The sequence below is a fragment of the Calliphora vicina genome, chromosome 1 (genome assembly GCF_958450345.1).
Source record: "Calliphora vicina chromosome 1, idCalVici1.1, whole genome shotgun sequence".
NCBI lineage: Eukaryota > Metazoa > Arthropoda > Insecta > Diptera > Calliphoridae > Calliphora > Calliphora vicina.
In genome coordinates, this window is record NC_088780.1 from 57,947,513 (window position 1) to 57,969,836 (window position 22,324).

Below are 22,324 nucleotides of genomic sequence, written 5' to 3' on the forward strand. Positions count from 1 at the left end.
CCTTCACCTTGGTGTGAAGGGTATATATAAGTTTGTCATTACGTTTGTAACTTCCGCAATATAATTTTCCGACCCTATAAAGTATATATGTATATTCTGGATCCTTATAGATAGCGGAGTCGATTAAGCAATGTCTGTTGAAATCAATTTTCTGAAGACCCCAGATATCCTCGGGATCCAAATCTTCAATAATTCTGTCAGACATGCTTCCGAGAAGTTTCCTATTTAAAATCCGCAAAATCGGTCCACTAATGGCTGAGATATGAGGAAAAAACCAGGACATCCTCGATTTTTATCTATTTTTTACCTATATCTGGATTACTCAGTCATTAACCCTTTAATGCATATTGTTGCCAATTGTCTACATTCCAGTTCCACTTCATTTAGACGAATATAATATAATATATTTGATACTTTATAGAAAAAAAAAAGTAAAAATCATGCATTTAAAGGTTAATATAGACAATATGGATATCTAATAGATATTCCAAAGACCTTTGCAACGACGTATATAAGGCCATAGTAAGTTGGACCTACAATGGGTCAAAATCGGAAAAAAAATTTTTAACGCGGATTTTTTACACCAAAAAAAAATTTTAAATTTAAAAAAATTATTTTTTTAATTTAAAAATAACAAGAATTCGAAAAAAAATAAAAATACAACTTTGGAAAAAAAAATTTTCCTAAAATTATTTAAAATTTGTATTTTGAAGTATAATTAGGTGAAGGGTATATAAGATTCGGCACAGCCGAATTAGCTCTCTTACTTGTTTTATCAGAGAACATTACTTAAATCCAATATTATTTGGAGTTAAATTCATGATTCCAGAGGTTAATTTTTACAGAAATAGAAAATCTCACATGAATCATATAAGTGAATACTGTCAAAAATTTACCTCATCTTAATTTGTTTAATCTGTCACAGCGTCAATTTGCATTTGTTGGTATCATTTCAAATCTGACCTTAACTGATGAGTTGTTTTACATTGATCACAACACCTAGGAATTGGTAAGCATCTGTCACATTTTTAAATTTTCTTGTTTATTAGGCAATGATCCAAATTTTTAAAATTGTGAAAATTACATTGACCTTAAATGTGTCAGTATTTATACCCTACACAACCATAGTGGGGAGGGTATAATGCGCTTATGCAGATGTTTGTAACGTCCAAAAATATTGGTCTAACACCCACCTTAAAGTATACCGATCGACTTAGAATCACTTTCTGAGTCGATTAAACGATGTCCGTCCGTCTGGCTGGTTGGCTGGCAGTCCATGTAAACCTTGTGCGCAGAGTACAGGTTGCAATTTTGAAGATATTTGGATAAAATTTGGTACATATATGTATCTACACAAATTTCGCTCCAAATAAGTTATATATATAAAAAATTCATGTCACCAAATTTTGTTACGATCGGTCCATAATTAGTCATAGCTCCCATATAGACCCTCTTCCGAAAATCACTTTAACGTGCATAAATCTCTTAAAAAGGCCCATTTTGAAAATCACTCACGAATATAAATTATTGATATTTTAAAAGAAAAATCTTTTTGCTCATTTACTTGGTGTAGGGTATTTATAATATAGTCGGGCTTGACCGACCATACTTTGTTACTTGTTTTAACATAAATAATAAAGATATTCTCAAACATATTTACATATGTTTGCAAAATTTTGCTGAATATTAATTACTTCGGGTTAGTTCGGGTCAATATACCAAACATTTGTTTAAATTGCTTTAAATTTTGCACAACTAAATTTAATATAAATTTAAAATAAACGCCACTCCATATATCATGTGATCATTATTATTGATTTATATATTGGTTTTTTCTGATTTCATTTTTGGTCTTTTGAGTTGATTGTAATCAATGTGATCAATGGGAATGTGAGCCAATAAAAATAAATCACTGCATCATCAATTGAGATCGTCATCTTCGTCATCACCAGCACCACCACCACCATCGCCATGATCTTCATCATCACCGCCGGTTGGTACCTAAAATTCCATTGTGTACGACTTCCAAAATAACAAAACGCACTTGACTTTATTTTTTGGTGTGGTTTTTTGTTTTTAAATGCCGTTTAAAGATTTAAAGTGAAAGCAGGAGGGTTGTCAAAGTAGTTTTAGTTGTTAAAAGATATGGAAATTATGCTTAAAACTTTTATTTTAGACATAAAATATCATACGACCTTCGTATGTCTCCAAAAGTTACTTACTTTATGATCAATGTCTCACGTTATTGTTATTAAAACGCTTCGTTTCTTATTGAACACCTTCTTGAATGCATTTTGGAATATTTTGTTCACATCACTAGTTATTGTCGTTTTTTTATTTATTTATTTAAATAAAGAACTTTTATCATACATTGTTACTCGTACATACCCCTTAAAATTTATCTAATAAATCTCAATCTCAATTGTTTTTATCTTCTTAATCATTTTATCAGATTTATAGTCAGATTTGTATTGTTTTGTATGAGTGCGCTGTTCTGTCTGCGTTTTTAATTCCTTGATCATTGATCATTTAAAGAACATTTATTTTTTATTGAGCGTCTACGGATTTAAAGATTTAAATACTTTTTGTAGGTGTCGCTTTATAGGATGTGTGTAATAAAATATTCTGTGTATCATTTTGGAGTCTTTTATGATCGTGTCGGTGTCAATTTGATTGTATTCAAGTTCACTGACCTACATTATATAACAAATATTATTTTTTGTTTTACACGCTGAAGTGGGTGGTCTCTAAATAATTATGTTAACATCATATACCTATATTCTGATCTGTTAAATTGCAACAACAATTCATACCTTAGCTACATAAAGTCACTAAGTTTTGGCCAATGAATTAAAATATACGGGCTCATAAGATGGATCAAATAATCTGAAACATGAGGATTTCAGGAGCGAGACACTATGGACGCTATAGAAATTTAGGCTTTACAAATCTCATTGTCTAAATTATATTTATCCATGTCATCTGAAACAGGGAGTATCACAACTGTCGAATCTATTAAATTCAAGTCTCATGACAGGCTATTTCCTAAAGATTGGGCAAGCGTTGTTCACATCGAACGTAGGTGGTACCAATTATAAAAGTATTATTTCAGTTTACTTACTTTTAATAGAAAACCATCGATTGCAAATAATATACATATATATACAGTACATATATGCATGGTACATATATGCATTCGTGATATATTTTTATAAATAATAAACAATTTAAAGGGAAACAAATCAAAAATACGCAAAATTATGTTTTGTTACCCAAAATTATGTTTTAATTAAAACTTAAATTGTTCGCCAAAGAGCGTTAGATCTACTCCAGATCAGTAAAAAGATACAGAACGTTCTGTACTCTCAGTTGAGGTCTCTAGTCCCAAAACAATTGAAAAAATCACGATAATGTTGATAATGTTAGCCGATCGGAAATTGAAAGTGCAAGAGATTGTGGAAGGTGTAGGCATCTTAAATGATCGATTGGTATCATTTTTGAATGATCACTTGGGTATGAGAAAGCTTTCCGCAAGATGGGTACACACATGTGCAGTTTCCATGGCAAAAATCCATGAAATGCTTCTTCTTCCGCCCTATTCTTCGGATTTAGCCCCAAGTGACAATTTCTTGTTTCCAAAACTGTAGAAAGAGATTTGACTCCAACGATAAAATCATCTCACAAAAATAACTACTTTTATAACCTCGATAGATCTTACTTTTTGGAAGGGATAAACAATTTAAGAAACGTTGGACAAAGTACATAGAGCTCAAAGGATAATATTAAACAGAAATAATCAGCCTACAAATGGCATTACAAATAGAAATAATATAAAGCATTTCAGGGTTTAGCAGAATTTATTATACCCTACACCACCATAGTGGAGAGGGTATAATGCGTTTGTGCAGATGTTAAATACCGATCGACTTAGAATCACTTTCTGAGTCGATTAAACGATGTCCGTCCGTCTGGCTGGCTGTCCATGTAAACCTTGTGCGCAGAGTACAGGTCGCAATTTTGAAGATATTTCGATCAACTTTGGTACATATAATTTTTTCGGCCCGATGACTGAAATCGGTCCATTATTTCAGCTAGCCCCCATACAAATGTCCTCCCGAAATTGGACTTTATCGGTCATAAATATTTAATTTATACATATATCTACACAAAATTCGCTCCAGATAAGTTTTATATATACAAAATTCATGTCACCAAAATATGTTACGATCGGTCCATAATTACTCATAGCTCGCATATAGACCTGCTTCCGAAAATCACTTTAACATGCATAAGTCTCTTAAAAATGTTGGTGTACACACAAAATTCAACATAAATGACTTTCATATAGACATAAATCACACGACCTAATTTCATGATGATCGGTCCATAATTGGTCATAGCTCCCATATAAGGCCCACTTCCGAAAATAAATCATTAGTTTAGTTCAAATATAAGAATCTAAAAAATTCAAAATTTTTTCACAAAAAATCTATAAAAACTGAATTGTGTTCAGACAAAGTTATCAATTTGTTCTCTTAAATGGGCCGATGAACATGCACATCTAACTTTAGAATACATTAACTGCCCTGCTACATACACCTTCAGCAATCTACAGTTATACGAGATTTCTTCTAAACATCATCTCACCATTGTTGATGATATAATTCTGGATTTTTTTTGTATATTTTTTTCCCGTATTTATCTGAAAATAATGAACATCAAAATTGTATTATGTCGATTAAATTAATTGAATGATTTAAGTTTCCGCCTAAATAAAGATCATTTAAGAACCACTGCTTGTATTGTTCACCTTCTTTATTACCATATTTTACTAACATAGATCATTTCTATTATATGTTCAATTTCTTGAAAAAAAAAATCTTTTAATAGTTTTACAACTGACAGCTGTAGGAATGTCGCAATCATAACAAAACGTCAAATTGTTCACGCGAAATGAAATTGTCTGGACAATTAAATTGTCATGAAATCATGTCTTTCAAAATATAAGAAATTATTAAAAATAAAGTTGTATTTTGACTTGACTTTTCTCTAATGTAGTTCTAATAAAATCAACCATGTGAAAAATTAGCTACAGAACATAATTCAAAATAGATACATATGTAAGTATTTTATTGAAAAAAATAATAATAAGAATTAATGTCTGTAAAATATGTATCAATTAAAACATAAATATTAAATAATTAAAAATGATAATGCGTATTTTAAAAAAAAAATAGTTTAGAGTATTTTTATATTTTTTTGGTCAAATATATACATTTTACTTGTTTATTAAAAAGTATTCTTCGTTGCTTTTCACAACGGTTTTTGTTATACTTTTTTCGAATGAAATATTAAAATAAAATATAAAAAATCAAATAATGCAAATTTAAAATATTTTTTAACACTTAAGTAGTGAAGATAGTAGGATGAAAATTTGGCATGTTAACACACTATTTTTTTGAAAAAAAATTATTGGAAATCTAAAAGAATATTCAAGGATAAACATTTGAAAGGACATTTTTGATCCTGAAAGGATAAAATAAAAATTAAACGAAATATTCTACAACTCTTCTTGATCATTTGACACCAAATTTGGCATAGTAGGATGATCAGAAGTATTTTAAAACATTTTTTTAAAAATGTACTCCTCTGAAAAGGAAACAGGATCACAAAATGAAAAAACTGAAAACGCAGTTTTTCTCGATTTAATTTATTCTTTCAGACGTATATCATCCGGTTCGTGTCGTACGGTGTAATATGTATGTAAAAAATCACAATGAAGGTTTGTAATCTACATCAAATAAAAAAATTAAAAAAATCTATTTTATTTCTTGAAAAATTCCAGTTTCTCTGTATGCATATTCCGGTATCCCTGGTAATTTAAAAAAAAAAAAAAGTGAATTGTTTCCGCCCGGGTTCGAACCGGGGACCTTGTGCGTGTGAAGCACACGTGATAACCACTACACTACGAAAACCTTGAGGGGCTCTTGTCAAAACAGCAATTTAAATTAGTTGGTAAGATCCATAATCCGGTTGAAATATAATCTGGACCAACATCAATAAAACTACATTAAGAAAAGTGTTTCTTAGATCTGAAATCAGATTTACATCCACATTTAAATCCTTTTATTGATAACTTTTGTCTGCTTTAGCCTATATTGCAAAATTGACAAACAATTCACAAGGTTTTCGTAGTGTAGTGGTTATCACGTGTGCTTCACACGCACAAGGTCCCCGGTTCGAACCCGGGCGGAAACAATCAAATATTTTAATTTTTTTTGTTCAATTTTCTTTTGGTTTTTTTCTAGAGAATTAATTATTTGTTAACAATAGCAATAGAAAACTAAATTGTTACGGTAAACATCATTATCATGAATATTCAAAGAATAGAATTTCTAATTATATTTGTTCTACAAAATCTCTTGAATGACGCCCATTGAATTTGTTGCGTTAAATGTTTGTTGTTCAACACTCAGGGGCATAACAATGGACACACCAAGAAGAATACTCTTATTTAACAATTCCTTTTGTGTCATTGTTGCATGTGCCCTAAATCAGTGTGTTTGTTGGAGTTACAAGAAAGGAGAGTGCGCCGCGCCAGTTTTCACTCACAGACACACATTTCATATGACATTAATTGATCGTAAATTTGAAACACAAAATCAAGATCAAGTTCAAGATCTCAACAGAATTCCGCTACGCACTTGTCATGTCACCACAAAACTATCACTTCACACACTGATTGACAAAAGGAGTGTCTTTAATGTGGCTTTGATCAGACTGACGACTACAAATATTTATGGATATTTATGGATTTTTAATGATTCCACATGTTTATTTATTAATTTAATTATTTATATTTTTTGGGGGGATATTTTTTCATATGTGTTTTTAACCATGGAATGAATGTTTACAAATATTTAAAAACACTTGTCAATGTGATTGTTTTGTTGGTTTTTTTCTACCAGATTTTAATGTTTTTTAAACGACGAAAGGTGAGGTCCATTTCATGGAGAGATACTGTTTAATAATTACCCTAGGAACGCCCTGTTATTTTATGACCGCTCATAAAAATGTGTGTGTGTTTGAATTGTTTGATGTTCAACGATGAGAGAAAAAGGTCTTTCTCTCCTTTTGTAACATCATCGTAAAATTTGTTTAATATCCTATAAAATGTGATTTTTCATTGAAAAGATCCTTTGTTGAAATTGTTATTTAACTTTCATTTATTGTGCATTGTAAGGGGTTTTTAATAACAATAAATAAACATTGTTATCAGAGTACAATATAAATATGTTTGTACATGCCTCAAAATGTTTATGTAATTAATTGTAATTATTGTCAATTCAATGCTGGGAAACTCCTAAATTTTATTTTAATTGAAAACATATAAAAATAAAAGTATGTACATAATAAATAATTTTATATCTTTTAGTTCCTAAGACTGATAATTGTTTAACAATTGTTTGCCACTGTGGCTGTTTGTTAAATCACAAAGCTTATTTTTCTTGGCGTACATAGAGCTTTTTGTGTAGATTATTTCAAACCAAGAAAACCATTAATTAGCAGCTGAACCACAGTTAGTTTTCGTAGTGTAGTGGTTATCACGTGTGCTTCACACGCACAAGGTCCCCGGTTCGAACCCGGGCGGAAACAAGTCACAAATTTTTTTTTAATTTTATTTCTAAATTTTATGGATTTTTTTATAATTTCTTACATTATGAGCGTAATTTTAACAAATAGATATCTATCAGTACATAGTTACTTAAAGGGGTTTTAAACTACAACACATTGTATTAATACAAATTAAATATCAAATTAAAGAAAGTATTGTATCATGGAATGTAGTAAACTTTTGCAAAATGTTCAAACAATATTATTTTTCATAATAAATCATTTGTTTGTTTTATTGATTTGGATTTTTGTTTTTAATTTTATATTAGAGGAATTCACAATGTAGAGTACTTGGCCTAGTAAAAAAGCAGAAAAGCTATTTATTGAGAAACATTTCAATTTGTAATGTATTTTGTTTTTAGTTTTTTGATATTGTGCTCTTTTACTACATTACCAGACCAAGTACTCTACATTGTGAATACCGCTATTGTTTTAATTGTCATTTACATTTCCTTCCTAAAATATTTAACTACAGAAATGAAACGAATTTTTCCCTATACTTATGAAAATACATTTTGACAATCAATTTGATTTTGTATTATAGACAGTGAAAACCCCCTTTTATGGAGTAAACATATTTGATAATTTGGCATAGATCATCGAAACAGCTTGCATTTGAATAATTTTTTTGGTGTTTATAGCTCTCATACTTATAAGCACAAAAATGTTAAAATTTTTGTCTGCTCTCTATTAGTTTAATAGTTATATGCATTTAAAGTCAATATATATAATAGTAAATTTCTCATGTATTTGGAATATAATCTGATCATAATGGCTATCATTGAATAGTGCTTCAAAATACCTTTAATATGATATATAATATGGAACTGTTTATTAATATTTTGAACCAAAAATTACTTTTTGAATTTTTATGACAGTACTTCAGAAAATTTTGATATACAGAAAAAGTGATTTTAGCGAAGCCGGTGATCGATACACCCCAGAGTTTAAAGTCCCTTCGCCCGGCAATACGGAAAATATGAATATTAACAAAAAAAAATTATAAAAATATAAACTGTTGCTTGATTTGTTCCGATAATTTTTATCCGTAGATATTGATTTGAAATTTACCTTTTAGGTAAATTTATCAGCTAGGCCTAGGAATTTTACATCGTAAATAAACTGTGTTTTTTTAAGGCCGGTAGAACTTTTGACATTTATGATTAGTATACTCTCGCAAATCATCATGAATAGATATATTGGCACTTAAACATATCATCAAAATCATCCAATCTTTAAAAATACGTCATTGATTCGCACAATTTATAGACGACTGTTTTATCGCAAAATTGTGTTCAGCGATTGGCTCATTTTTGGCTAACGATTTATACAAATTTTTATACCCTACACCACCATAGTGGGGAGGGTATAATGCGTTTGTGCAGATGTTTGTAACGCCCAAAAATATTGGTCTAACACCCACCTTAAAGAGTACAGGTCGCAATTTTGAAGATATTTCGATCAAATTTGGTACATATAATTTTTTCGGCCCAAGGACGTAGCCTATTGAAACTGGATGCAATCGGTCCATTATTTCACATAGCCCCCATACAAATGTCCTCTTGAAATTGAACTTTATCGGTCATAAATGTTTAATTTATATACATATGTATCTACACAAATTTCGCTCCAAATAAGTTTCATATATACAAAATTCATGTCATCAAATTTTATTACGATTTGTCCATAATTAGTCATAGCTCCCATATAGACCCGCTTCCGAAAATCACTTTAAAGTGCATAAATCGCTTAAAAATGTTGGTATACACTAGGGATGCCAATCCCGAAATCCCGATCCCGAAAATCCCGGGATTTTTCGGGATCGGGATTTCCCGAATCCCGGGATTTGTGAAAAAGAATCCCGGGATTTTTCGGGATTAACAAATCCCGAAATATTATGAGTTTTTTGATATTTTAGGAAGATTTTTGAAGCACCCAAAATACTTAGAAAGCTAAATTTCAGCATATTTATAATACTAATCTCGCTTCAAATCCAAAAGCGCAGCCAGATTTTTTCATTTGAATCAGGGAGCAGCACGTCTCCCTTGCATTGACAGGCTTTTACACAATTTACACTTTTACGAAGTTATTTTCTGAAGGGGACTAGGGGTAAATGTAGCCCGATTTCCGCAGTACTCTACAGTATAATTTCAGAGTACTTACAACTTATTTTGTGCAAAATTTTATAAGGATTGCCGCATAATCAAGATATTTATGACTGCTCAAACAGTACTCCGGGGGACAATTGTATGGAGCTAGGGGAAATCATGGACCATTTTATTTTAATTTAATGCATTAGTTTTTGATTTGTTATATTTTTACTTAAATATATTGTTACGATTTAACCTTTTCAAAACGTTAGTTTATTTCCTTTAAATAAACCGGATACTTTTGATTGCAAATAAAAGCCGTCTAGTAGTTTAAAAATTGTAACAACTCTCTATTTATTCAAAATGTACAACAACCACATAATTATAAATTCTCAGAAATACGGACACAATCCATAATGTACACGAATTCACTTGAAAAACACACTTTAAGGCACTCAGTTGATGTTCATTCGAAAAGCGTCTCTGATAAACTCTCTCACGACTGCAACCTCTGCCACTATTTATAACACTGCATAACCATCTAGAAAGCTCTATTTCTACAATGTTCTTTAACTGAATATTCGAATTCGAATACAACGTTGCCAACTTACGATCAATGGTCAACTGAAAGCTTTTATTCAATATTGCCCACAGATATGTTACAGTTTGCTATTACAGCACTGTTATTTGAAAGCATTATGCTACTTTTAAATCAGCCCTTAAAATCGTTATATTTGAATTCAAGTACAATTTCGTAACAATATTAATGAAATTAATAGTTTTTATTGTTGAATTTGATGTTTTTGACGTTTAACTAAAATCCCGAAGTCCCGAAAAATCCCGAAATCCCGAAAAATCCCGGGATCCCGAAAAATCCCGGGGTCCCGAAAAATCCCGGGATCCCGGGATTTACATTTCTAAAATCCCGAATCCCGGGATTTGTAAAACCCAGTCCCGTTTGGCATCCCTAGTATACACACAAAATTCAACATAGTTACCTTTAATAAAGACATAAATCACACGACCTAATTTCATGGTGATCGGTCCATAATTGGTCATAGCTCCCATATAAGGCCCACTTCCGAAAATCACTCAAAAATATAAATTATTAAAATTTTAAAATAAAAATGTTTTTGCTCTTTTACTTAGTGTAGGGTATTATACGGTCGGGCTTGACCGACCATACTTTCTTACTTGTTTTTTTTCAAACGAATTACGTAAACTGTTTTTAGTTATATCAAGCAACCTGAAAATATGTAATTAAAACTAATTTACTGTATACTACAATAATTTCATCGAAATTCCAAATGCACAGGCTTTTGAAACATTAAGGGTCCTCATGTAAACGCTTATATGCCTCGTAAACTGTGCAATCTGTGCATTTTTATACTCTCGCAAATGAACTGTCAAAAAATGTATGAAAATTCGTTTGCACAACTCGGATAAGTTTGCGCGACAATTTAGACTCGCAAACTTGAATTTATTGTGCATTTGATGAATCAGCTGCTTTTGTTTACTTTTATTAATAAGAAATAAAAATCAAATAAAATATAAAAATTTTGAGCATGTGAAAATTGTGTAACTTTAGAATAGAATGATTGTATTAAATGACATTGTATATGAAAGCATTAACCAACAGCTAGAACATAAATAAAATCTTACAAACTATGTATATCACCGTTTGTTCCAAAGATTTAACTTTCATTCAACATTTTTAAAATTAAAATTTATACAATTTGAAAATTTATTTTTTAAGGCTTTTGTTGAATTTATTTTTATTTGACATTTGTATCAAATAGAGAGAAATTTAATGTATAAACTTGCACAAAATTGAAAAGGTGCGTTCATGAAACACGTCGCGCAAATTTGCTCAATTGAACAAATGGGAAACTTAAGCGTTTAAATGAGTACCCTTATTATTAATTTTTGAATAAATTAAATTTTATAAATAACTTTTGAATATCCATTACAATATTTTCTATATATTTTATTATTACATTACATTGTATTTAATTATAGCTACTCTACACTAAAGTTTAAAACTAGGGCTCGCAATACCGGATTGGTATTTTAAATTTTAAAAATTTTAATATTTAGTGTTTCTATCTTAATAATATATTTAATTAGGTTTTTTTAAAATGTTTTATTTTCAATCAGTTCTTTATGGTGATACAAGGCTCAATTATCGAGGCTCAATGTTATAACTTTATATAAAAAATGTTCATATTTTCAACGACCCAAAAATCGTCTTGAGCAAAGAATATTTCAAAATTCTTTTGACCAGAGTTCGATCATTAGGGGTTCTTCAAATCAGATGTTTTTGGCACTTATTTTTATTATAATAATTCGCAAGGTCAAAATCCATTTTATACCTATGGTTTATGGGGCAAAGTTGTTTATAATTCGTTGTAGAATCATTTGCCAGTCATCAATAAAAATCATCACACCCTAATGTAAATATTTACGAAAATTTTTAAATTAGTAATTTTATGTTTGAAATATATGGAACTTTTTAGATAATTCGATTATTTTTAACGATTTGAGAGAGTAGAACAAAATATGACTTGAACATTTGGGCAAATGTTATAATTTACAGTTCTGTTCTCTGCATGCATAAACAAAAAAATTCGTCAACATTGAACTCTAGGTAACGAAAAGAAAAACATTTTTTGTGATCGAATAACCATTATAAATTTTAAATGTATTTATAAAGTACCACAACACTGTGGTTCCAAATCAAAATCTAGGTGGACTAAATTATTTGGCGCTCTTTTTATATAGAATTGGTATCTCCGATTCCAAAAAAATGTTTAAAACATCAATATACATTCTTTTTCAAGTTACAGTAGGGTCTAGATAAGGAGTGAGATCAAAAAATTCTTAACACACGTTTTTCATTACATTTTTTAACCCAAGTATTATTTGAATTTTTTTTTGATCAAGTTACCTTTGAAAAACATGTCAGTTATTATGTGTAATGTCAATTATATTAATTTTTTTGTTAATCTGATTAAAATGAGTGACCAGAAAAAAGTGCGTACTGAAATTATTAAATATTTTCAACAAAACCCAACTTGGTCTTACAAAAAGTTGGCCAAGCATACAAAGGTCTGCCGTCAAACTGTTTCCAATGTTATTAAACAGTACCGGGAGAACTTGTCAGTTGATAGAAAACCTGGTTCAGGTAGAAGGAATGGTCCACATGATGTTTCTAAAGCCAAAAAAATAGAACGCATTTTCAAAAGAGCTCCCAACACATCCGGTAGGAAAGCAGCCCGGTTAGCTCAGTGCTCGGACTATTTGGTACGAAAAGTTAAAGCTAATGCAGGTTTAAAAACATACAAGGCTCAAAAAGTTCCTGACAGGAACGCTACTAAAAATTTAGAGGCCAAAAACAGAGCACGGAAATTGAAGTCAAGTTTTATAAAAAAATATTCTTGCTGCATAATGGATGACGAAACGTATGTTCTGGCAGATTTTTCGCAACTTCCAGGTCAAAAATTTTATGTTGCTGATGCTCGAGGGAATGTTGAAGAAAAGTTTAGGACCCAAAAGCAGACAAAATTTCCCAGAAAGTTCTTGGTATGGCAAGCAATATGCAGTTGCGGCAAAAGAAGCCACTCATTTGTTACAACGGGCTCTATAAATACCGAAATTTACATCAAGGAATGTTTACAAAAAAGGCTGCTTCCATTCATAAGACTTCATAATGTGTCCACTTATTTTTGGCCTGACTTGGCATCCTGTCACTATGGCAAACAAGCCCTTGAGTGGTACAAGAACAATAATGTGGTATTTGTACCAAGAGAGGCAAATCCTCCAAACTGCCCGGAGCTAAGGCCAGTGGAGAGATATTGGGCTCTTGTTAAAAGAGAATTGAAGAGTACAAAAAAGGTGTCCAAAAGTGTGGTAGATTTTAAACGGAGATGGACTACATGTTCGAGCAAAGTGACAGAAAGCACTATAAAAACGTTAATGGAAGGGTTTCCGAAAAAGGTTCAAAATTTCATCACTAGTGATTAAAGCTATAAAAATAATTTTTTTTGTAAATTGTAATAATAATTTCAATCAAATAAAAAAAAAATTAAAGCTGTAAGTTTAGTGGTTTCTTTTTTATAAACATATATGTATGTTAAGAATTTTTCGATCTCACTCCTTATACATATAAAAAACATTAATGAAAAATTAAAAAATACGTTTTCATGTATTTTTGAAACTAAATTTTTAAAAAGATCTGTATTTACTATATTTCAAGTAACAGTAGGGTCTAGATATATAAAAATCAATAATAAATAAAGAAATATTTCTAAAAATTCCATTCCGTAAAAATTAAAACAAAAGTATTTCGGCGGGTGCTGGCGGCTACAATTTTTTTACAAAGACATTCCCCAGAAGTTTCTTTAAATGATGTATATAGTCATTGGACGGGCTTCGATGGTCTTTTTTTTGGCAAGCTATATAACATTCTTAGAAAAAAAATATCAGTATATTTGAGAACCAAGTTTAAAGAACTATAACTGGAAAATGGAGAAGACCATAAATATAAGATATACACTTAATAAAAGCCTATATCAATGTTTATCTGTGTTTTGAAGTATGAATTTCTATATGGTAAAACAATTGACATATATCTAATTAAGTAAAGCAGCAAAATATTAAAAAAAATTATGGAAAATATGATTCAAAATTTGTAGAACTTCTGGCGCTTATGTCGAGAAAACGAAATGTCCAATCGAAAAACCCATTTGTATTGGAGGAGAGCAGATTGTCAGCTTCCGAAAAAACTTAGTTTTTCCAAATTCTGAAGATACCGATTTTCATAATTTTGTCCACTAGATTTTGATTTGGAACCACAGTGCACAAGTACAAAAATAATCGAAATTAAAAGTTCTATGTTTAATTTCTTTAATATTTGATTGTAACATATAAAATTTTACTTGAAAACCATGTAGGAATAGAATTTTAAAAAATTTACTATTTTTGTGGTTAGCGGGACTGATACATTAGAAATGTTTATCACATGATTGTTGTTGCATATTCTAATCGAAAATATTCGAAAAAATTTTGATAGATAAAAGTTGATTAACTAACTGACTCAGTAACTGATTATTTGCTCATAATAACTCTACTATACATAAAACAATTTTTTACATATTTTTTATATAATTTTAGCACTTCATCGTGCGTACGTACAGTTTTTGAGATATTTTTTAAATACATATTTTTAAAATTTCTTAATAGATATTCCTTTAAATACATTTACGAGTATAAATGATTCATCAGATATTCGAAATTAAGGATTTAAATTGTATGGGAGATATTCGGGCAAAATGTTAAAACTTCCATCATTATAGTTCACCAAATATTCCACTCTCACATGTTCCTTCCAGATATAGAGGAATACACAGTAAAAATTTCAAGAGGATCTGTGGATTAGGCTCCTATAAGTCACAAACAAACAAATTAACCAGATACCGAAAATAACGAGTTCACTTTCATTTCAATGATAAATTTTCATTCGCAGCCATTTAAAAATTATATTTGTGATATATCACTGAAAGAGTGATTTATTCGAGAACATTTTAGGTTTGGGGTTGAGAGAAACAAAAAAAACAAACAAACACAAATAATCTGATATTTCAAAGTCCATTGCAATATAAGGCTATAGTAAGTTAGACCTACAATGGGTCAAAAAATATTTTTTAACCCGAATTATTTTTCTTCATCAAACATTTTTTTTTAAAAATTTGGAAAAAACTTTTTAAAAAAATTAAAAAACAAATTTTAAAAATTAAAATATTTAAAAAAAATTATTTTTAAGTATAATTTGGTGAAGGGTATATAATATACCACACAGCCGAATATATCTCTCTGACTTGTTATATACATACATATATAGAAAGACCCTAACTCGTGTTTTTTTTTGTAGCCAAAAAATTTTGACTTAAAAAAAAGCACGGGTTAGGGCCTTTCAATATTAAGGTAACGATATATATGTATGTACATTTGTATCTACATTGACAAAGGTCAGAAATAGCTTTTTATAAAATTACTCCAAGTATTAAATATTTAGTCATAATAACAAACAACTTTATCATCAGTCTCTATGCTAAAAGTGTTGCCATGCTTATGTCTATAACTTGTATAAATTTTAGCTTAAAAATTTACAGTAAATTTATATGAAAAGTTCAAAAATACAAACAAATTTATACCATTTTTATGATAAAGAAGTGGCCACTTAAAATCCATACGCACTGTAGTAATCATAACAAAGCTCCCAGTTATCAAAATGGAGAAAGATTTACATATGTTTTTAACAACAAATCTACCGCTTTTCTACAATGAATTGCAAGTCATTATGTTTAGTTTTAAAAAGTGTAGACACATTGGAAAAATAAGTTAGTGATAAAATTGTGCACAAATATCTAGAAAATCCGACTTTGTCATGTTAAAAGAAACCCAAAATCTGATTTTTGGCAGATATCAGGTCAGAAATTTTACATCTCGGCAGCTCAAAGTTGTTTGGTCTTTAAATATGAATACGTAAAATTGAACAAAAATATTAATTTGGTAGACAATCCGCAGCTGCTGTTAGAAGAGTCAAGATTTTGAGAAATGTTTTTAAAGAATTTTCAGAATTATATATAAAAAGATAGTTTGGAAAAGCGATTGTTGTCATTTATAAGACATCACACATCTGATACAAAGTTTTAATCAAATTGTCATTACTCAATAAATATTGATGTTATAGCAAAACACATCAATTAAGCAAATGCCCAAATCTTCGTCCAATCGAGATATATTGGAGAATTGTTAAACGTAAATTGAAAAAGAGTGCAGGTACAGTAAATAACAAGATTTTGATGAGAACAAAGTGGAATAAATATGCTGGAATAGCGGTAGAAGTGGGAAATAAAGTTGTGCAGCTATTAATAGGAGGCATAAAAAGAAAGGCCAGCAAATGTATTCGAAATAAAGACACATAAACCTGCAGATTAAAGCTTAAAAATTTACCTTTAATTTCGTGTATACAATGTTAACATACATACGTTGTTTCATTTGAATGTTATGCTCGTTTTAATCCGTCCGGATTTTATACCTCAACCATTGTTACATGCGACACTAAAACATCTCTTATATTAGTAATAATAAGGATTTCAATAATTTCGGTCTGTCTTAAATCGTTAATAATATTTACAAAAATAAATAATATATCGATAAAAGTCAATATAGATTTCAAACAACTTAATTATGGAAAACAGCAATTTTAAAATATTACATTAAGGGTCCTCATGTAAACGCTTAAAAGCCTCGCAAACTGTGCAATCTGTGCATTTTTACACTCTCGCAAATGAAATGTCAAAAAATGTATGGAAATTCGTTTGCACAACTCCGATAAGTTTGCGCGACAATTTAGACTCGCAAACTTGTATTTATTGTGCATTTGATGAATCAGCTGCTTTTGTTTACTTTTATTTATAAGAAATAAAAATCAAATAAAATATAAAAATTTTGTGCATGTTAAAATTGTGTAACTTTGGAACAGAATGATTGTATTAAATTACATTGTGTATGAAAACATTAACCAACAGCTAGAACATAAACAAAGTCCTCCAAACTATGTATACCACCGTTTGTTCCAAAGATTTAACTTTCATTCAACATTTTAAAATTAAAATTTATACAATTTGAAAAAAAAAATATTAAAGCTTTTGTTGTATTTATTTATTTTTATTTGACAAATATAAATTTTCTGTATAAACTTGCACAAAATTGAAAAGGTGGGTTCATGAAACATGTCGCGCAAATTTGCCCATTTGCACAAATGGGAAACTTAAGCGTTTAAATGAGTACCCTTATTGTTGTTCTTTGGATAAACCAGTTCTACGACTACAATTTGAAATACTGCATAATCAAATTAAAATTGTTTGCAAACGATGTTAATACATATATTAAAAACCTCAAAAGTAGCGTATTCAACTATTAAGGTTTTTATTTTGTTAATAAAAACAACTCAAAATTCTGTTTTGATTATAATAAACACAGACGTAGTTGTAGGATTTTTATCAATATCTTGTTCAACGCGTTTTAGTTAATTTCACATTTTCTATTAATATTAAATATCAGTCGTAAATTTCACCTTGCTACATTCAAGCATTTACAAAGTTCTTCATATATATTTTGATTCAAAACTTTTTATTGGTTCAATATTTTTTCTCCTGGTTTAGGCCCTATCGTGTTTTGATTGTTTCGGTTGGACATAAGTAGTTACATCGTCCCAGAATATATTTATATTTGTGGGTCTATAACCTAAATGTTGATGTATTACAAACGGAATGATATATTAATATACCACCCATATTTTTGGTGATTGGTTTAAAAAACATTTGGCAACTTTGACTACAGCTATTATAGAGAGAGATTATCATTCCAAATACTAACATAGATACATACATACATATGTATAACTATACAGATAATATTTGATATAGTTAATACATACATATTTTGTGTAATCATCTAGTCACTAAATTGTATTTTGAAGTTGCATACAATGTTCGTTTTACCCTCATGTCCAATGCGATAATGAGAGACTGACTCTTGTCGTCTAATATAAGCTTTGACTTTTGACGAAATATTTAAAAAGCTCAAACAAATTTCAAATTTCAGTTTAGTGTGTTTTGTGAAACAGGTAACATGGCCGAGAAACTAGATGCTATCATTTTTGGTGCCACCGGATTTACCGGTAAAATTGTCGTTGGAGATGCATTAGAAATATTGAAAAATTTCAAATGGGGTATAGCGGGCAGAAATGAGGTGAGTGTTAAATAGATTATTTCTTATTTAATTTTGAGTATTTCTCTAAAAATGCACAACAAAAAATATTTTAGGGTAAATTGCAGCAAGTCTTAAAAGAAGTGGGCGAGAAGGTTGGAAAAGATTTGTCACACATACCCATCATTGTGGCTGATGTCAGCGATGAGACCTCTATAGATAATATGGCTAAAAAGTGCAAGGTAAATGATTTTGTTTATTTAAATTACTAATTTATTCTAATATTAGAAAAATACACTAGGCTACAGTGAACAAAAATTCAAACATTTTGCAATCAACTTAAGTGAAAGATAGCTTTTTTTAGAACACGTCATATAGCCATTTCTAAATTAATTACTGCCAAAGTTAAAAAACTTAGAAAAAAGGGTTTTCTCATATTTTCTAGCATTTTACATCGATTTAGAAATGGCTAAATTCAACTAATTCAATTGTCTAATATAATAAATTTGTTATTATTTTGTAGCTTAGTGTATTTATAGAATCGGCTTTGTTCGAGATTAATTCATTTGTATTTATGAATATGTATGTATAAAGTTTACAATGCGACTGATGTAAAACAAATACAAGTTTTTAGAGCGGTGGTGCTAGGGAGGTGTAATGCCATGGGAATCATTAAATTTAAAAATACCTTTCACTACACTACATTTGAATGAAATTATAATTGCAAGTCATGTCAATCAAGCAAAAATGCTCTTTTCAAATTAGCCAATTATTAATTATTTTATTTGAGAATATTCAGAAATTAAAGCAAGTATGAAAGTATAACCGGTCAAATCGAACCCCTACACTCAGTATATCAGTAAAATTATTTTCAAAAACTTGAGTTCGTAATTGATTTTTAGAAGTATATAGGATATAGACCGATTGTAATAAAATAAAGACGAATGATTTCCATATATACGAATCTTATATGAGTTGAATTTTATTTGGATACCAACATTTTTAAAAGATTTATGCTCGTTATCCCAAGTGTTGTATTAAAATAAAAATCGATCAAAAACATTAATAGAATCTATAAAAATATTTATAGAAAATAAAATTAATTTCACACAGGCGATTGTTTGAAAATATTTTAGCAATAATTCTTTCTGTGTAAAGTGATTTTCTGATGAGGACCTTTTATGGTATTATGGATCGATCCGTATAAAAATTTTAAATGTGATTTATTTTTATTTAAAACTTATTTGTGGAGAAAATTTTTGTGGATACCTAGTATAATTTAGATATTTATGACAAAAAAGTTTCAATAGAATTTGTCCTTGAGTCTAAAAATGCAGCAATGCACCAAATCTTATCGAATTATCTTCAAAATTGCGTCCTGTACTTTGCACACAAGGTTCACATAGACAACCAGAATCGACTCAGACAGTGACTGATATTTTTGGGCGTTACAAACGCAATATACCCTTCCCCACTATGGTAGTGTAGGGTATAACTATATATGTATCTTTAACTAATTGTAAACTAAATAAAATATATGTTACTTTGTATGAGAGAAGCTTTAAAGCTCATTGAGTGCGAAATTATAGTTACATATATATCAGGGATGGAAAAGTTGATACGATCATATTTTTTTGATACTATTTCATAATGAAAAGTACCATGGTACTACGGAGATCCATTTGATTCTTTGAAACAATTTTTAGTATTTTATACATAAAGACTAATTAACAAATTATAATTTGTTAATTAGTCTTTATGTATAAAATAATAATAATAATGTAGTATACTACAAACTCAGAATGATTTGCTGCTATAGATAACTGTTTCTTTTATAGAAAATCATGTGTACAACAATGTTTTCCATGGAAAATAATTTGTATATAGAAAATCCTTAGTATACCAGCATTTTCTGTAGAAAATCTTCAATATAACGACCAAAAATATTAGTCTAATAACCAAATTAAAGTAAACCGATGACTCAGTGTCTGAATCGATTTAACGATATCCGTCTGTATAGCTGTCTATGTAAACTTGTACGTAAAGTACAGGTCCCAATTTTGTATATATATTTATTTCGATAAAATGGGGTACATGAGTATTTTTCGCCTCAAGGACGAAGATTATTTGTTGAAATCGGTCCATTACCTAGCACCCCCCCCCCCACATAAATGTCTGATTTATACAAGTATGTATCAACACAAATTTCAGTTTTATATAAAAACAAGTAAGAGAGGTATATTCGGCTGTGCCGAATCTTATATACGCTTCTCCAAATTATACTTCAAAACACAAATTTTAAATATTTTTAGGTAAACAAAATTTATTTTTTTTCCAAAGTAGTTTTTTTTTCATTTTTTGGAATTTTTTTTTTCGAATTGTTATATTATTATGAATTTAAAATTTTTTTTTTTTAAATTTTAAATTTAAAAAAAAAAATGTTTGGAAAATTTTTTTCCGATTTTGACCCATTGTAGGTCCAACTTACTATGGTCTTATATACGTCGTTGCAAAGGTCTTTGAAATATCTATCATTAGATATCCATATTGTCTATATTAATGACTTAGTAAATCCAATGGCCAGCAATTTAAGACAAATACTTGAATTTTTTTCATCAACTGAATTTTAAGTACGATGGAGCCAAAACAAAAGGACCTAATTCATTACTAATATTTCTAGTTTCTCAAAAGTGCTTTGAAAAATCGGTACAACCAGTGTTGTCAGATTAGGGGATTTATCCCCAAAGAGAGGATTTTTTTATTCAATGGGGATAGAATTTTCGGTTAGGGGATCTGGGGATTTTTTGGGGATAAACCAAATCTGTTGGGGAATTTTGGAAGATAAAAATCTATAAATCTACAAAGATATATGGAAATACGTTGACCCACCTCAGCGAACATCCGCTGTTAATAACATGATATGGCCGAAAATAATGGAACTAAAAATACGATATTTGGTCCGAATATTTCATAATAAAAATATAATGATATATATAACTGCAGTTATATGTAATGGAAACAAAATGAGATATCGATCATAAAAATCGATGGATTATTTTAGAATTTATTCACAATGAAGTGAATTCGCCTATTTTCAGAAAATTGTATGTGCGTACAAGCGTGTACTTTCAGTGTAAATTATACATGTGTTTTGGTTTTGTTAGATTTTTGTTCGATGATCGATACCTCATTTTGTTCGTATTACATGTGGCTTTGCGATAAAGCAACAAATCTAAATAAACTATTTCTGCCGTTTTCGATTTTTCATGATTTTTTTTTAAAACAAAAAAATTTGCTATTTTCACGTAAAAAATATATTTTTTGCTTCAATTTGTTATTATAACTCCGAAAATACTGAACCGATTAAAATGCAATTTATAACCATATTGAAGGTTATGTAAATTTGAACTTTTCTAAGTTTACTTTCAATAATATCGGACTAACCCTTTTTGAGTTATCATAAATTATGTGGAGAAACATTTAAACAAATTTTAAGTTTTAGAAAAAACTATTTTTTTAAAAAATCTATCCATAGAATTCAGAAATTTAACCATTTTTGAACTTAGATAACCAGCTTTTTTTGCTGTTGACCTGTGTAATTAGTCTAAATTCTATTTGGACTTTCAAGAAAAAACATGCATTTGCATATAAATCGGACCCCTAGTAATCGCAATGATTTCATTCATAGCAGTTGATTCCAATTTATTTTAATGTAATTTAAAAAGAAAATTTTAAATTACCAACATACATATTTATTTAAGTTACTCGTGCTTTAAATTGCTTAT

The 22,324-nt window shown here is 29.5% G+C and overlaps 1 protein-coding gene and 3 non-coding genes across 4 annotated transcripts in view; 3 read left to right on the forward strand and 1 right to left on the reverse strand.

Annotated features, from left to right (window-relative positions):
* Nucleotides 1-5,902: 5,902 nt before the first annotated feature.
* Nucleotides 5,903-5,975, reverse strand: TRNAV-CAC (transfer RNA valine (anticodon CAC)). Its single transcript has one exon. It is a non-coding gene; the product is annotated as a tRNA-Val (tRNA).
* A 210-nt stretch (nt 5,976-6,185) lies between these two features.
* TRNAV-CAC (transfer RNA valine (anticodon CAC)) lies at nt 6,186-6,258 on the forward strand. The gene has a single exon. It is a non-coding gene; the product is annotated as a tRNA-Val (tRNA).
* Nucleotides 6,259-7,583: 1,325 nt separating this feature from the next.
* On the forward strand, nt 7,584-7,656 carry TRNAV-CAC (transfer RNA valine (anticodon CAC)). Its single transcript has one exon. It is a non-coding gene; the product is annotated as a tRNA-Val (tRNA).
* A 10,765-nt stretch (nt 7,657-18,421) lies between these two features.
* LOC135962753 (saccharopine dehydrogenase-like oxidoreductase) overlaps nt 18,422-22,324 on the forward strand; it is a 485,871-nt gene continuing 481,968 nt past the window's right edge. Inside the window, exons 1-2 of the mRNA XM_065514625.1 lie at nt 18,422-18,581; nt 18,656-18,781. Of these exons, the coding sequence (XP_065370697.1) occupies nt 18,462-18,581; nt 18,656-18,781 (246 nt within the window). The 5' untranslated portion in view covers nt 18,422-18,461. The remainder of the gene's footprint in view (nt 18,582-18,655; nt 18,782-22,324) is intronic.